The sequence below is a fragment of the Anoplopoma fimbria genome, chromosome 2 (assembly GCF_027596085.1).
Source record: "Anoplopoma fimbria isolate UVic2021 breed Golden Eagle Sablefish chromosome 2, Afim_UVic_2022, whole genome shotgun sequence".
NCBI lineage: Eukaryota > Metazoa > Chordata > Actinopteri > Perciformes > Anoplopomatidae > Anoplopoma > Anoplopoma fimbria.
In genome coordinates this window covers 32,773,397-32,791,453 of record NC_072450.1, presented here as the reverse complement: position 1 = coordinate 32,791,453, position 18,057 = coordinate 32,773,397, and the positions used below count along the sequence as shown (strand labels likewise).

Here is an 18,057-nt window from a genome sequence, read left to right as displayed (position 1 = left end):
TTCTTGTTCTTCTTCTTCTTCTTTTCTTCTACTTCTTGTTCTTCTTGTTCTTGTTCTTGTTCTTCTACTTGTTCTTCTTGTTGTTCTTGTTGTTGTTCTTGTTGTTGTTGTTGTTGTTGTTGTTGTTCTTCTTCTTCTTCTTCTTCTTCTTCTTCTTCTTCTTCTTCTTCTTCTTCTTCTGGGCCTTTTTCCCTTTGGATCATTTTCAAACCCAGCTGATTTACAGCTCCCTGTATGTTACATCACTACTGATGTGCATCCTGGAATCATTTTAAGAAACTGACAGTAAATCACAAAAAGGACACGACAGGAGAGAGAGAGAAGATATTAGAATGTCCTGTATGTCCCTCTGTACCTCAGCTATCACATTATATTAAATCCTCCACTCTGACATACAGTTGTATTTATTATGATTAAGATATTTTTAAGCAAATTGATATATAATATAATATATATATATAATATGTTAATATTCTGTCTCTTTGTACCCTGAAATTGAAATAAACTTAAAGAAGGCCCCCGGATCTCTTTAAAAAGCTGCAACTACTATGTAAACTACTAGTTTTATGTACTCAGAGTAAAACATTGCACTACTACATTTACCTGAGAGATAAAATATTACTGGTTATGGTGCAAATTCAGATTTGATTCATAAAATACAACAATTAAAATATGATGCATTATTATTCATGGAACCATGCAGCATCATATTAGAATTGAAAGCTCACCCCGGAGAGACAGAGAGACGGACAGAGAGAGAGACGGAGAGGCAGAGACACATGGACAGATGTACAGACAGACAGACAGACAGACAGACAGACAGACAGACAGACAGACAGACAGACAGACAGACAGACAGACAGACATTCCTTCCTTTATTCTGGATGTGATTGTAGAATATGAGAGCTCGTCACACATTAGACACCAGGCTCAGTACAGCAGGGTTGGAGCCACAATAATGTCCCTCAAAAGAGCTTTTCTCAGATCCCACAGATGGATGCTGGGTGGAGGTGTATGAACAGCATGTGTCCTTTCACAGCTGTAAATACACATATTCACGTACATACATACATACATACATATATATATTTACATAAATGAGCTGTTCATCTATTATTTGTGTGTATTTGTGTGTTTCTCAGGGCCGTTCTGATCAGTCTGCGTATCTTGGCCAACATCCTGGTGCTGCTGTCTCTGGCCGGCAGCATCTACATCATCTACTTTGTGGTGGATCGTTCTCAGAAGCTGGAGCAGGAGAAGCCGGAGCTGACGCTGTGGGAGAAGAATGAGGTAGCAGAGCAGACATCCTTAGTTTGATTAGATTATCAACATGCAATACTGTTCCAAGGAATCGATGAATGTGGAGAACCAACACTGATCCGCTCCAGCTCATCGTTTCATTTCCCCCAGAGAGGCTGCTCTTCTGTCAGCCAAACCATCACATGATCAGAACAGATGATTTTTTTTTCTCTCACTTTCACCTCTCAGGGCTTCAGCAGATCAGTGTTCAGCTCTGCATGGAAATAAAGTCTATAAGTCATGTCTTGTAACCATGATGGCAAAGAAAAAACAACCCACTTCTAATCTTATTTAATCTTCAAATATTACATTTGTGATGTTTTAAATGATACATATTATGGCAATATCAGTTCAGTTTCAGAGAACCACCAGAGGATTAGAGTGTGTGTATGCTTGTCATTGTGTTGATACAGCTCGGGTCTTTTCATTTCATGTGCAAGAAAAACAGACTGTTTGTTTGGTGCTTGGATTAGAGATTTGGCCTTGATTTAGCCTCATTTCACCTCTGTTTCAGTGGCTTTCATGTCCTTCCTCTCTCCAGGTGAGTGTGGTGGTTTCTCTCATCACCATGATCGCTCCGTCTGCCTTTGAGCTGGTGTCTCAGCTCGAGATGTACCACCCACGAACCTCGCTGCGTTTCCAGCTGGCCAGGTACTCCGTCACTCCGTCGCTGCTGTCCAATGCAGCACTGAATACACACTGTACATCCCAGGTCCTACAGCTCACTAACATTGGTCATATGTGTATGTGTTTACAGAGTGCTTGTTTTATACCTGGGGAATCTCTACAGCCTCATTATTGCCCTCCTTGATAAGGTCAACAGCATGAGCTCTGCTGTGAGTATAGAAAATATAGAACATTTAAAGCATTTTCTTTCCTTTCCATTTTCATAGCCTTCATTCCTTTCAGGTGCAATGTGTAACAACTGACCACATCCTCTGCATTTCACCTCTACTGGGTCCAAACAATCTACATTTACAGTCATTAGTTATAGAAAGCTAACTACTAACTAGCAGCTGGGCAAGAATACACAAGATTCAACCAAACTGCGTCAACTCTTGAGACGGTTAAAATAACAAGCTGTCTTATAATCTGGAAGTGAGGCGTCGGCCTAGAGTCTACGTCACACATCTGTGTGTTTACTGTGACAATAACCGGGGCTGGAACATCTGTGTGCACTTTGATAGTTTGTTTATTGGATCAAATCCAAAGAAATTAAGAAAAAGAAACGAGCCACGCCTTCATCTCGTCCTCCCCACTGCCAAGGAGACCACCCTGCTGGGAGTTCTGGGAAATGGACGTCCAGTCAGCAGCCGCAGCGACTTGAATCCAGCCAGCACAAACCACAGCATCAGAAGTCCCAGTGGGCTGGAGGAGTGCTCGGTCTAACCTGTTTACCTGAGGCAACAGAAAGTTCGGTGATCTGGGGGGAGGCGGGGCAGTACTCCGGGTTCAGAGCCCACGATGCTCGGGTTTGCGCTGGCTGAACTTGAGGGAGCTGCAAACTGCTAGAGAGCTGCCTCCCTCTCCTCCTGGTAAAGTAGTCACCTGGCAGCACAAGAACAGGGCAAGGGTCTCAATTTAATCCAACTAACAATCAAAACTCACTCAGACCATGGATGTTTTATTGACAAGCCCTCAGAGCAGCTCTGCTGTTCGTTATCTGGACTGAAGGCAGACTGGACGCTACAGTGACTCACCATCGCCTCTCAAAGAACAAGGTGGTATTTTGGGACAGGAACTGCAAACCTTGCTGAATTGCATTTAATATCTCTGCAGCACAATACATTGATATATCTGGCATAACGTCAAAACTCTTACATTCTTCTTCAGACGTTTCGACCATTGCAATGGTAGCTGCCATCCAAATCTCGTATTGAATTTAATTTTTTTATTGTTATATTCTATATATAAATATATGAGATGACCCCCAAAAAAATCAAAAGCCAGATATGCCAAAATAAAACAAATATACAAAGACTTTGGGAAATCACCTGAAAACTGTAAGTAGCAGCTTAGCTATTTTGCAATTGCTAAAACGTTGGTTAGCAATGAAAGTGAGCACTTATATGGACAAGTGGAGGCACTGAAGTGATAAATGAAGCTCCTCCTGTCAAAGACGATGAAGCGTCCAAAGAAGAAGTGACTGTCTCAGTGAGGGAGTTCCCAGAAATCTGCATCACAAACAACCTGACATGGTTATCACGTCCTGGGGGGAAAAAAGCTCATAAAAATGTGCATAAACACGACTTGTTAACTTCAACAGAGGAGCAGTAGAAAGCATCCTGACTGGAAACATTACAAACTGACATGGGAAGTGTACGGCTAACAGGGTCCATAGAATGTAAAACCTGAAGTTTAAAAAGGAGTTACCCCTCAGAAACACTGCTCCTGAGCTTCCTGAAACTGCTCGATTGAATTCTCTCCTTCGCTTCCGTCACTTGATGAGGTCATTATGTTACGGAAGTAATTCGCATAAACCTACGGCTAGTTTGGCCCTCAAACAAAGCTACAGAGAGGACTGTACAGGAGGGCTCTACCGCTGCTGATTAAAACAAACCAGAACATCATCGGTACCAATCTACGTATCGGTGATATTGGTGAGAAGAGGAGCCTGTGAAGAGCTAAATTGGTATTAAAAGACAAGCCCACCCAGACACAGTCTGTTCACTCTGAAGTAACAGCTGCTGAACCACCAGACTTAAGAAACAGCTTCTTTCCTCTGGCTGCTCCTTGAGTCATCCCCCACCCTCCAGTTATGATATAGTTTTGTTTTTTTGTGTATTTTCTGATGTAGCAAAATGGAACATGTTGTTGCCCAACCCCAAGCCAAGAAATGATGATGATGAGACATTATTCCCCCTAAAACCACAAACAGGAGTTTAAACATTTGAGTTTGTGTTTGGATTAAATTCAATTGGAGTGTTTCCGCTGTGTGCAGTCTTTATGCTAAGCTAGGCTAACCTTGGCCTCTCTCCAGTTCTGCAACAAACACAGAGATTAAAATGTGTATTTTCTTACCTCTTTCTTGAAATGAAGCCATTTCCTGATATATTGAATTTTTACTTTCACACAACTATCTCATAACTAGTTGCCCATATAAGGGTGTCAGAGCATGTGGCTGGAGAAGGATCCTGCTATTTTTGTCTTCCAGGTTCCAGTGAGTCCAGCCAACTGGTCTGAGTCCAGCTCCTTCCTGGCCACCATCTCTCAGCCCGAGGTGGACAGCCTCTCCACCCTGGTTTCTGGGATCTCAGTCTCTGAGCATCACAACAGCACCATAGCGACCATCGCCACGCTGCTGGACGTTACGAACACCAGCACAAGAATCCTAGGGACCATCTCCAACCAGACAGCTCTGTTTGAGAAGAACACCCGCTCTCAGCAGGACCCGTGCTGGGAGACCTACGTTGGACAGGTTCTCTCTTCTGATTGCTATACACTACACTCATTTTCAGTGGCATCTTTCCACTTTTCTACAGTTGGAAGTAGTTTCAGAGAAAACTGTTTGGGAAGTCGCCCAATTCTAATGACGGTCTAAATTCAGATTGCGGTCACTTTTGACAAAACAGGGGGAAACTGAAACCAAACACAAAGTACATTTACAAACAAAATAACAGATTAAATGTGTCAGAGACAACTTTATTTTTTTCAAACATATTCTGACATTGAAAATGGTTTTAAACATTGAATACGATTTTTTTATTTATTTCTAACCGATAAATTGGTTAGAAATAGAAATATAGAATACTAGCACAAAATATACTGTAGATCTCAATCAGAATACAAAATACAAACATTTGCTAATTAGCAGTATACACAGAGTAGAGCTGAGCCTGAAGGGAATTTCTTAAGCATAGCAGGTATTAGCTCATTAAACCACGTAAAGGACAAAGTGAAATGCTGGCGATTCTGTTGAGGATGGCACTGGAGGAAAGATCAGGTAGTTATTCAAATTCATACCGAACTGAACATTCATCTTTAAAAATTCCTGGGCAATCCATCCATAAGGCCAAAGTGGCCAGTTGATCGACATTACTCTTTATGTGTTCTTCATTTTTTTCCTTTTCCCTCCTCTTTTCTTGTCCACAGAGGCTAAATGGTTGTCAGACTGGCGATTGGTTCCTATTGAGATGCATTATACTGACAAAGAAAACGAAAACGTATACATGTTTGTATGTTTACTTGATGTACATGTACTGTGTGTGTATGGTGTGTCTCCAGGAGATGCTGAAGCTGTCCATCATTGACATGATCTTCACTGTGGCCAGCATCCTGCTCATTGACTTCATCAGAGGTTTGGTGGTTCGCTACCTGAGTGACTGCTGCTGCTGGGATTTAGAGAGCAAGTTTGTAAGTTGTATACAAGTTGAGTTATAGTTATAGGTATATATATCAAACTATACCTTTAAAAGGTACCTTGTGGACTTTTCTTGTAAACAAACAGAGTTTCTATTCATCTCCTGTGTTACTCACTTAAACACGCTCTGTGTATCCTTGCCAGCCTCCAAATGTGTTGAATGCATGTCCTTCTGCATAAAACATTCACAAAAACTGGATTTTTTTTGTTAAAAGTAAAGACAAAACCTATAAACCTCGGCTACAAAACTTTCTAACATTGAAGAAAAACAACTCCCTACTTCTCGAAATCATCAAAGTACATATTTTGTGGTTATTTTGATTATAGGACCCCTAGATTCCATCTCAATCCATCTTTCTAAGAACAGAGACATGAATACAGGATAGAAAGCAGGATGGTTCATGATGAGTATTTAAGCTTCATTCAGAAGCAGTGCAGAACATCACCTTTTTTAACCTGGATTTAATGGTCTAATACCCTCCTACAGTTTGCTCCAGCTCTGTGGTGCACAGGAACTGCTTCTCCATGTTTAACATGAATATCTGGTGACCTGAGAGGGTTCACCTATGCAGCGTTAGTTAAAATGTCACATAACTTAAATAGGGAAGTTAAGTATGTAAAGTAGTTTATGTAGGTAACAATAACTTAATGCTGACTTTTGGTTTAGTATGACTCATGAAGCGGCTTCCTGGGTGAAAGTCCTATGTTATGTACTTAATGTAATGTATGTCACAATTAACTTATGACTAAGTTAAGTTTGTTACAGAACTTTTAGCTCTTTATACGACGTCACCTGACTTCCTCTTTTACTCCCACCATTCATAAGGGCCACTACTGTGGTGGGATCCAAATCCATATTGAGATTTCTCAAAGTTACCATTTCAGGATAGACATAATTTTCAATCATTTAATTTACAATGGGATTATTTAGGTTAGTTGGTAATCACAGATGTTTCCTGACTACTCTTTTTTTTTTCAGGAGAGGTTTGGTAACGGCTCTTTTCAAGGCAGAATATGGATTGGTAATGCAGCACAATTTCTTCCAGAGATTTATGGTCAAAAGCATCAAATCTGGGCTCGGATTTGAATGGCGGATTAATGGTGGTTGACTGATGAGGAAAACTTTTGGTGACCTTGCTGGCCTTATCAGTCCTGTCAGCTCGGGGCAGTAGAGAGACGTTTTCTCTTTTTGTCATTTTTAATATCAGCTAGGTGGAAGTACAGTCCTGCACTTATCTTAAGGCCTTCGGGAGCCAGATTCCAGCAGGTAGAAATGATAGTCACGGCACATGTCTTCACTGGGTTAGCTTCAGTGAAGCTGGGGAGAGTTATGGAGTCATTTTGAGTCAGCTGTCCATTGAAATAACGAACTAACAAGAAGGTAAGCTAAGCAGTTTCAGTAGTGCTACTAGAGGACCCAAAACTATGAGAAAATATGAATAATAAAGTAGCCAACGATGTGTCATCAGAGCAGAAATAAAGAGGCGTTCCATACCTTATAAAAGAGGTGGTCAAAGGAGATATAACATTGCCTACAGTAGGGGATGGTACTTCTTAGGGGATGATCCTGTACCTCTACCTGCAGAAAGACATCTGTGCTGCCCTACCAGTATGAACGCAAGTCAGTTATTAAAGTCAGGAGGAAGAAGCCGATAGAGACCATCCTTTGAGAAGTCTGTGTGCCCTCTGAGACTGTGTGTGGACAGTCTGTTGTTGGTACCGGGTCCTTCTATGAAAAGACGTAGACAAATTTAGTCATTAAAACTAATTTGCATCAGATGAAAACAGCCAACATCTATCAAGCTAAACAGTCATGTCGTGTCATGAAAAACCAGTGTTAAACATTAATCATCCAGAAATAATAAATCTACTTACAGGTTGTGATCCTGAACCGCCATCATCTTTCAGCAGTAAGCGTTTCGAAAATCCAGCTGTGAGCTGTGTCCAGTTTTGAAAGTTGTGCTCGTTAAAATGCATTAAAAAATAAAGTTTAGACACTTATTCTTCAAGTCATCTTCCTTTTGGGGTTCATACAAAGAACATTTCCTTTCTCAGAGCAGAACACAGCTCTGAGAAAAACAAACTCTTCCTCCGGAGCTCCAGCTCCGTCTCTCTGTAGCTTTGTTTGAGGGCCAAACTAGCCGTTGGTTTATGCGAATTACTTCCGTAACATAATGACCTCATAAAGTTACGGAAGCGAAGGAGAGAATTCAATCGAGCAGTTTCAGGAAGCTCAGGAGCAGTGTTTCTGAGGGGTAACTCCTTTTTGAATTTCAGGTTTTACACTCTATGGACCTTTTACATGTACCATAATATATATAACACACTACAGGAGAGGGAAAAAGTGGAAAAGCATAATAGTGCCACTCTAAGAACAATTATTTTTGTGCTGCCTGACTTATTTAAGTCTTTGTTTTGTTAGGTAACTATCATACTTTACTAAAACCAGCTGCGTAACAAACACAGGCCAACTTATTTTAAGTACTTATTTGAACTCTAACCACAATCCTTTCCTAGGTCTACGCTGGACCCTAAACCTTAAACCAGGGTAACTAAGTAAACCTTTGTTGGAAATTCTGAGAAAACACCATGCATGAGTGGAAACTGACAAATCAAGAACTGACCATAGAGGGGAACCTAGAGCATTACAGTTTGAAGGGGAGGGCCGCTGACCAAGCGTCGGTATTTGACGAGTTGGGGTGAGAACATGTTGAGATTTAAGTTGAGCATAGAGCAGATAAATGTGAAAACAGCTTTCTAGTGACAAACTGTTACCTAAGAAAAAGTAAAACACATTTCTGAGTGTAGGGAGACTTTAAATACAATTCATATTGGCACAGTTATTGACATTAAACATGGTGAAAGTGTAAAAATATTGGCATAATTGGCTTATGCCAATATTTTGACACTTTCACCATGTTTAATGTCAATAACTGTGCCTATTATATAATAAACAGCCTGTTTTTTTTTTATTTAACATTGAATGCATCATTTTTGTAATCTATGGTTGGAAAAACTGAAAGGAAAAAAATACACATTAATGCTTTTTCTGTCTTTTCTCAGCCTGAATATGGAGAATTCAAAATAGCAGAGAACGTTTTGCATCTGATTTATAACCAAGGGATGATCTGGTGAGTCCGAATATTGTTTCTAAAATAATTGACAGAAATGAAATATAGAGGATATCTCTCTAATTCCACTATCACCTTGGCCTTCACTGTGTGTGTAATAGGAATGTAATTCAGAGTTAATAGTCTGGCTGGTGCTGACCAGTCTCCATGAGCCGGTTTAAAGGAATGTGGCCCTCTGTGATCTCTCCATTACACCCGTGTCTGGCTCCTCTGTATTTCCTCAACTCATTTCAGAAATGTCGCCTTGCAGCAATGAACGTAATGAAGCGAAACCCTGAGCCACAGAATGCGATGTGTGTTAAGTGAGGTGTGACCCCAGTGTGTGTGTGTGTGTGTGTGTGTGTGTGTGTGTGTGTGTGTGTGTGTGTGTGTGTGTGTGTGTGTGTGTGTGTGTGTGTGTGTGTGTGTGTGCGCTCTATCTTTCCTCCAGGATGGGAGCGTTTTTCTCTCCCTGTCTTCCTGCCTTTAATGTGTTGAAGCTGATTGGTCTGATGTATCTGAGGAGCTGGGCGGTCCTCACCTGTAATGTTCCACATCAGCAGGTGTTCCGAGCCTCCAGGTCTGCCTTACACTTATACACACACACACACATACATGTTTGTGCTTGTATGTTAATATGCTGCATACTACTGCGTGTGTCATTCCTCTCTGCTGATATCAAGAATAACATTTCGAATAATCAACCGTGTTGTGATATCGGATTATTACTAACATCAAACTGCATGTGCATCTGCAATGATAAGCTTTAAATGAGCCTAATAAGCTTTAAATAAAGCATACATACTGATGTAGTTTAAGTCTAAGCTATTGGGGAATCTGAACAGACAAGGAAATAGCTGATTATCTAAGAACAATAATGTCTATTTATTTACAGTACCGTGCCTCTTAGCTAGGATAACATAATCATTGGTGATTGGACTGAAGTCAAGGTATATAACAGTGATCTAACTGTTGGCCCCTGCAGCAGATCATTCAAATGTAAGAGGTCCCTTTGGGCCCTCAATTGGTCCCTTTGGGCCCTCAGTTCAGAGCTTCTCTTCTCTTTGTTCACATAGCGGGCAGGGCGGGTGCCTTTTTAGTGCATGTGAGTGCATGTGAGTGCATGTGAGCGCATGTGAGCGTGCCCCACTGGTTAGCTCACGGCTCACATTGGCGGTTACAGCTTGTAACGGCGTCCCGACTGACAGCATCGTCGTGGAAACATAGCACCAACCCTCCAGTTCCCCAACAGATCAACACAGTTAGCTCTGTTAGCTCTGTTAGCTCTGTTAGCACTGTTAGCACTGGTAGCTTCTAGCCACCAGCTCAGCCGTCTCCACGTGGAGCCGGGGGAAGGCAATATATATATACGCTTTATTCCATATTGAGCACCTTTAAATAGCCAAAACTACATTAAAAGAAATTGCTGATTTACAGCTATGAAACATATATATACAGCGGGTAAAATAAGTATTGAACACGTCACCATTTTTCTCAGTAAATATATTTCTTCGGTATTAATGCCAGAGTAAACCAGTGTATCTCACGGTTGAATTATTACATTATATTATTGTATGGTTATAATATAAAATATATAATTTATAGGGTTATAGCTGCTGATAGAAAATAATCATTATATGTTGTATTTTAATACACAACACTTCACAATTCATTTTCCAGCTCTGCCGTGGTGCTGACAAATCAGTGTGTAGTCCTACAGTACTTACTCAACCACACACACACACACACACACACACACACACACACACACACACACACACACACACACACACACACACACACACACACACACACGCATGCATGCATGCACACACAGGCCTTAGGTGCTGTGTGCTCAGCCCACTCTGATTTATGTAACAAGGCTGCCATGGCCTCTTTAAGTCCTTATCAGTCACTCCCAGATGTGGTGGTGAATCTGAGCAGCCACACACACACACACACACACACACACACACACACACACACACACACACACACACACACACACACACACACACACACACACACACACACACACACACAGGCAGTCCACCATACAGCCGAGTGAACATCTAATGTGGGCCATTCAATGCAGTTGTGCTGGATGAGAGAGAGAGTGGTAGTGACACGTTGCTGATAGTAAATTAGGTGTTGTACCAACCCTGCTCTTGACTGTGGAATGCTGGGAACACTGTGTAACGCTGACAACATATCTGTTGGTGATAATGAAGATTTAGTTGAAGTAGTTTTGTGTTTCGGCCTTTACAGCTGAATACGTCGGACAGTTTAGAAGACTCAAAGGAGCAGCACGCCTGGCACAGCGGTATATTACTGCGTAAACAATGACATTTGGCAATGGAAATATAATTCAGAAAATGTTTAACCGTAACATTTGCGGTTGGAACAATGAGCTGGAGTGAGGACGTAGTTAGCCTAGCTCATCATCACGATTGGAAGCATTGGGAAACAGCTGATCTGGCTCTGTCCAGTTCAAAATTCAACGTGATCTCACGGAAAATACCTGAAATGAGTGCGACCTCTTAACAGTGCATTCTGTGAGTTAAAATGATGAATCGCCATCAAACAGAAAAAAAATTGCGTTTGGTTTAGGAAAGGCGAGATCATGGCTCGGGTTAAATAAGTATGTTCGTTATGTTACTTTAACTCATTTAGTAGTAGTAGTAGTCGTGTTTTATTCAGCCATCACCCACAATGCAACAAATATAACCTATACACAGTCTTGTATACAATATGACTGAAAAGGCATAAGCAGAAGCGTTAATGCTTATATACGCCTATCCTACATTCTTATCAATAAAGCTACCCTCAAGGAAATAATACATAAAAATGAAAAGAAAAAAAATGTAACCCTCAAAAATAGTGTTATAAACAATCCTTTTGAAAATGAAAAATGAGTTACACATTTTAACATTCATGCTAGCATTGTTCCATAATTTAACCCCAACAATAGAAACGGATCTTGTTCTAATCCCTTTTTTAGTTTGTTGTACGCTAAACTCAAAAACATCTCTCAGATCATATTTACACTTGTGTATTGGAGAAAAAAAAACTTTGAATGCATTCTTTTATTAAATATACCAAAAAAAATATGCAATTTCATAACATTAGATTTTTACAAACAATGGATTTGTGTGATCAGAGTAAGTCGCCTCATTCATAATATAGTATAGCTTGATTTGTAACAAGACTGTTGCATTTATAAAAGTTGTAATGGTTGACCCCCATGCAAAAGCTTTATGAGTTAACATATCTCTGGACTTTGACATTTTACCATTAATTTAGTCAATATGTGGTCTCCATGTTATAGTTTCATCTCAAAAACTCTCTCAATTTTACCATCACAGATTTTTAATTCAATAATTAATATTATTTTTGATTTTCAAAGCCATAGTTGTTTTGTTTTTTTCTTAATATTAAGAGACAATTTGTTAACATCAAACCAAGTTTTGATGATTTCCAGCTCCCTTGCAAACAAAAGTTCCTTTCAACGTTTTAATAATTCACTAACATTACAACTATCATTCATGTAAAGTATAAAAAGTATGGGACTAATCATTGATCCCTGTGGTACACCACAGGGGGCCTTCATAAGTCCTGTACCATGTCATTGACTTCCACAGATTGCTTTTTATTTTCCAAGTAGCTTTTCAGCCAGCAGTAAGCTATCCCTCTCATCCCATACCTCTCCAATTTTCTCAATAATTTGCTGTGATGTGTATAGTATCAAAAGCCTTCTGGAGGTCAATATTAATGCCAATAGAATACTCATCATTTGCAACTGCCTTTGTTATTCCTTCCACCATCTCCATTAGTGTAATATTTTTGAAAATTGCGCAAGGTTATAGTCTATAGTTATCCATGTAATGCATATCTCCATTGTTAAATATTGTAATTACCTTTGCAGTTTTCATATTATAAAGAAAAACACCTTTTTGAAAAGACTGATTACATATATAGGTCACAGGTCCAACAATAAAATCAAATGACTTCTTTAACAATTGCCATGACAATCAAATTTATATCAGATGATCTTTTGTTTTTGAATTTCTTTACGGAGTTGAGCCAACACTCATAAAACAATCACTGAAATCACCAACAATGCTTTTTAAATCATCGAAGGTGGCATCAGAGCTGTTTAGAAAAATAACGAGGAAATTCAGATTCGTAGCATCTACTTCAAATATGATTGATGACTTTCCAAGTCCTTTGAATGTTATTTTTACTCTCCTCGAGTATTTTATTATAGTATTCCTTCTTCTGTGACCTCATAATGTAGGTCAGTTCATTGCTATACAACTTATATTATTCTTCATGTTCGCTGCTTCTCAATTGTAAATATTTCTTGAAAAGTATTTTTTTTCTTTTTGCATGCCCTTTGCAGACTTTTAGTCATCCGTGTGTTCTTATCCTTCCCAATGTAGGGGGATTCTCCGTTACACCAACTTGACAGTTAACCTTTAAACTATGTAAGATCTCAAAAATATTAAGATGATCATTGATATCAGCTAAAAACAGACCACGTGTTACTTGGTCATAAAGATTTGTAAAAATGTTATAAGTGTAGCACTTTCCTTACTTAACCTACTTGGTTTGTCAGTAAGACTAAACACTGCATTACAAAAGTCTGTTGTTAATTTGCGTTCTTTCCATTTTAACAGATCAATATTAAAGTCACCACAAACCAAAAATGATTTTCTTTTTATTACATACTTTCCAAAAAATATTAACTACCGTATTAGTAAATTGGTCAGGAACCCGGCGTTCTATAAATGCAACTCAGGAATATTCTCCTAAATTCAGTAGAATGAATTTCAATCGTCAAACTCTTCATAGTGTCATCAACAACTGGGCTATAAATGACCGATTTCCACTGAACATATCACACCCTCGTAGGACGGCCGGCACCCTTTTCACTTGTTAACCAAGTTTCACTTCTAGCGATTACTTGACATGTATGTTTTTGTCACAGTCCTGCTTCCATACTCCCCTGTCACTCTGCCTCGCCCACCTAATCAGTTCATGCAGTGCACCTGTTAGCCACACCCACCTCATCAGCTGCTCACTCTGCTGCACCGACTCACCTCGGGGTCCTCACCTCACCCGCTACAGCTTTAATGATTTTAAAAACAGTCTTTGATTCGATCAGGCTTCTGCTATTAAAATGTATGATTGAGAAACCCTCCACATTTAGAGTATTAAGCTGATACTCTGAATAATATTCAGAATTTGATTTATATATCATTATATAAAATTTAGAAAACTCAGATTGTCATTTCATGAAGAACAAAAGGGGATTTAGAAATACGATTTGTAGAAATGTATAGGATATGACCATTCCTAGCTATTTCAGCATTTACATACACTACAGTACAGTAAGTTTTTTGGACTGCCTCAACATTTCCACTTTATGCTTTTGATTTTGCAACCTGAACAATCGTTGTTTTTATGATAGAGTGTGAAATCTGATATTTGCAGTGTATTTGCACCACTTGTTGCTCCAGAGTGTGCAGCTCCTCAGTTGTTGACCCAATCCTCTGGTCCCTTTGTTTGACTGTGGCCTTCAGCTCACGGACCTCCTCCGTTACACCCATGAGGTTACTTTGCTGATTTACCACCTTAGTGAACTCCTTTGCCATAAAATTGAGGGATTTTTCTAATTCCTCAGCCAGTTTTTTGCTTGTAATCGACATCTTATATATATATATATTTATTTATTTTTAATTTCAAGGTCACAAAAGAAAAACCACGGTGTACTCCACGTCCTTAACAACACCAAGCCCCAAAAAAATTGAATTTCACTGTTTCGTGCGAGTTAATTCATTATGTTCTGCTCATGCAAGTCCTTGCTATTTGAATTGCAATAGGTGTAAAAGTTGTAAAGTGTAAAGTGTAAAACACCTATGTTGTCCTTACTTTGCTTCTTTTGTTCTTTTTTTTTTCAGATCAAACAATTTCTACTTGGCTATGCTGCTTTTCATGCTGTTTCTGTGTATGCTGCCCACCGTCTTCGCCATAGTGAGATACAGACCGTCACAGCACTGTGGACCATTCAGGTAAAAACAGAGTTTATAGCCTCAAAAGATGTGTGTTGTTGAAAAGGAGCTGCTGTGATTTATAGTCCCTATCAATGGAAGGGTGTTCCAAAACTGGGAAGCTCATCCTGTAAAGGCTGTCTGCCTCCTCCTACCCTTGATCTGTTTAATGTATCCCCAACAATAAAGAATAAAAAAACATATATATATCGGTACATGTATATTTATATTGATATTTATATATATATATATATATATATATATATATATATATATATATATATATATATATATATATATATAAAATAGAATAATAAAAAATGATATCGATATATACAGCGGGTAAAATAAGTATTGAACACAACATTTTTCCCTGTGTCATTCCATTTTATTACACATAACTTAATTTCTGAACTTATTTGTTTGGTTTTCTTTGTATGTATGGATTACTTGGGTTGTTACCGACATCTGGTGAACATTTCATGTCAATAGCACCTTTAGAAATATATTTACTGAGAAAAATGGTGACGTGTTCAATACTTATTTTACCCGCTGTATATATATATATATATTTTTTTTTTTTTTTTTTTATTTAAATAAAAAATGATATCGATATATACAGCGAGTAAAATAAGTATTTTTATTTATTTTTATTATTTTTTTTACAGCTAAAGCAATATGTAAGGTCATTGTGACGACCTTCCACTTTTCTCTGTTTTTTTCCCTAAGAGTAGCTTAATTACACAATAAATCTGTAACTGAATCTCTGGCATAGGATCGATGAAGTCACTACATGTTCAAAATCAATGTTATGTGTGGCAAGGTCAGATAAACAAAATGTTAAGGTTGGCTGTTTGCGTTGGCACTCTGGGTAATATCATTGAGTTGGTGGTGAGGGCGCATCAGATGATGGGGATGCCAAGGAGGAAAAGAAGCTAAAGTACTTTCTAGAGTCAGCTGTGTTTGTGCAGTGTGAGGAGGAGCTGCTGCCCGGTTTTGTGTTTATATTGTTTCTAAATGTCAACTATATGAAAGTACTTAAATGTGTTTTTCAGCGGTCAAGAGAAGATATATGACATCATCTCTGAATCCCTGAGACGGTGTCCAATGACTTCCCCCTGTGGTTCAGTAAAGTGATGAGTTACGTCACTAGCCCTGTCGTGGTGCTGCCAGCACTGCTGCTGCTGTTGTAAGTCAACACACACAACACACACACACACACACACACACACACACACACACACACACACACACACACACACACACACACACACACACACACACACACACACGTTCATTCCTACATTACCAACTGTGGATCATCACGCTTGTGTGGACTCCTCTTTCTGAAAAAAATAAAAATTGAAATTTTACTTTTCCACAATATTACAGCAAATGAAATGAACTGCACAAAAATCATCAAAACACACACACACACACACCTATGACATCAACATGTCGTCACGACTTTTGCCCCTGTGTGTTTCAGCATGCTGATATACTATCTCCAGGCGATAGCCAGATCCCTTAAATTCACCAACAACCAGCTGAGGATGCAGCTCCAGACTGTGAGTTTGTAACGAATCAAACACACTGTACTTGTATCGCTCTTTTCTACTTTTCCTACCACTCAAAGCGCTTTAACACTACATGTCACTCTTCGCCCATTCGCATTTGCATTTAGCAGATTTGCTTCCCCATATGTCATCATTCAGCCTTTAGGTAGAAAACACTAAAGGCTGAATGATACTGTATTTTTGATGGTGAACAAGAAATCAGACTAAAATCCTGCAGTTTCACCAGAACCTCTTTCAGCTCAGGCCCCAGCCCCTCGCTGCAATTTAACCCAAATCCGCCAATGCTACTGGCAGCAGCAGCTCCTCCTCCTCCTCCTTCAGCCAGGAGCAGAGCTTCAACTCGCTGCTCCATCGGAACCAGAACCAGAACCAGTACTGAGCTGGGTAGACTGGGGTAGACATTCAGGGCGGGTCGTCTTTCAATCACTTCCAGTCCATGCGTCCCTGGGAAAGAAACGTAACCCAAAATTGCTCACGGTGGCTTTGTGAATGCCTGGTTATGGATAGTGGCCCCTCCCATCAGCGTATGAATGGGTGAATGACATGTGGTGTTAAAGTGCTTTGAGAGGTCCAAAGACTAGAAAGGGAATATAAACACCACCTCTTTTGTCCAAAAGGAAAGCTAAAAAAATAACAAAATGAAAGAAGCTTGTACTAGCTTTCCTTTAATCTCTTCAGGAGCGGACAGATGACAAAAAGAAAGTCTTCCAGATGGCTGCAGGTACCAGTTGAGTTTTTTCTACGTCTCCTGTGTGTGTGTTCCATTAGTTCTTGTAATGTCGTGACCCTCCGTCTGTAACATCCACCCCGTCGTAGCGAGGTTGCAGGCTCCAGAGGCAGCGTCTGACAAGAAGCCGGACCAGCAGGACAGCGACGTCACCAGCCAGGAGGCCTCCATCCACACGCCATCTCCCCGACGGAACGGCAGCGTCACAAACTGCAGCTCTCCCGTTCGCCGTGGAAACAGCATCCACACCATCAGCCAATCAGCTTCTAGAGCCGACCTGAACAGAGGAAGCGTGGCTGGATCGGTCCGAAGTCCAACAGTGACCATACTGCCCAAACACCGGCTGGAGCACATACCTAACAGGTCTGACACACACTGATACATTGGTTTAGCCAATCAGATTGTCTTCAGACAAGAGGCAACCTCTTTTCTTTTTTTAAAATGTATTTATTTTTTACAGAATGGCTTTTATGTGATGTCGTCGTTTTAATGTTTCATTTTCATTTGGTCTTAGTATTGTATCTTATATTCGTTTACTATATTTGACCTATTTCACTTTATTTCACTTTATTTTATTTATTTTATTTATTTTATTTATTTTATTTATTTTATTTATTTTATTTATTTTTTTATTTTATTTATTTTGTTCGTTTATTCGATTGTCACTTGTTATTTCATTTTTTTTGCTGGCTTGTCTGTCGAAGCACTTTGTAAACCTTTGTTTTTAAAAGGTGCTATATAAATTAAGTTATTATTATTATTTAATAATATTATTATTATTATTATTATTATTATTATTATTATTATATGATAGATATATACAATTTCACTGATAAATGGTGAAGATATGGCCAATAGGGATGTCTTAAACTACATCGTGGTTTTAGGGTGCGTTCACAACCTAACCTGCTTGGCTAGGTTAGAACCAACT

At 39.4% G+C, this 18,057-nt stretch overlaps 1 protein-coding gene across 1 annotated transcript in view; it reads left to right on the top strand.

Moving 5' to 3' along the window:
- Positions 1 to 993: 993 nt before the first annotated feature.
- The window catches only part of LOC129098931 (transmembrane channel-like protein 3), a 19,560-nt gene continuing 2,496 nt past the window's right edge, over positions 994 to 18,057 (top strand). Inside the window, 14 exon segments of the mRNA XM_054608074.1 lie at positions 994 to 1,004; positions 1,143 to 1,290; positions 1,841 to 1,950; positions 2,057 to 2,135; positions 4,454 to 4,717; positions 5,524 to 5,652; positions 8,723 to 8,790; positions 9,221 to 9,349; positions 14,733 to 14,843; positions 15,878 to 15,914; positions 15,917 to 16,011; positions 16,312 to 16,390; positions 17,078 to 17,120; positions 17,216 to 17,489. Of these exon segments, the coding sequence (XP_054464049.1) occupies positions 994 to 1,004; positions 1,143 to 1,290; positions 1,841 to 1,950; positions 2,057 to 2,135; positions 4,454 to 4,717; positions 5,524 to 5,652; positions 8,723 to 8,790; positions 9,221 to 9,349; positions 14,733 to 14,843; positions 15,878 to 15,914; positions 15,917 to 16,011; positions 16,312 to 16,390; positions 17,078 to 17,120; positions 17,216 to 17,489 (1,577 nt within the window).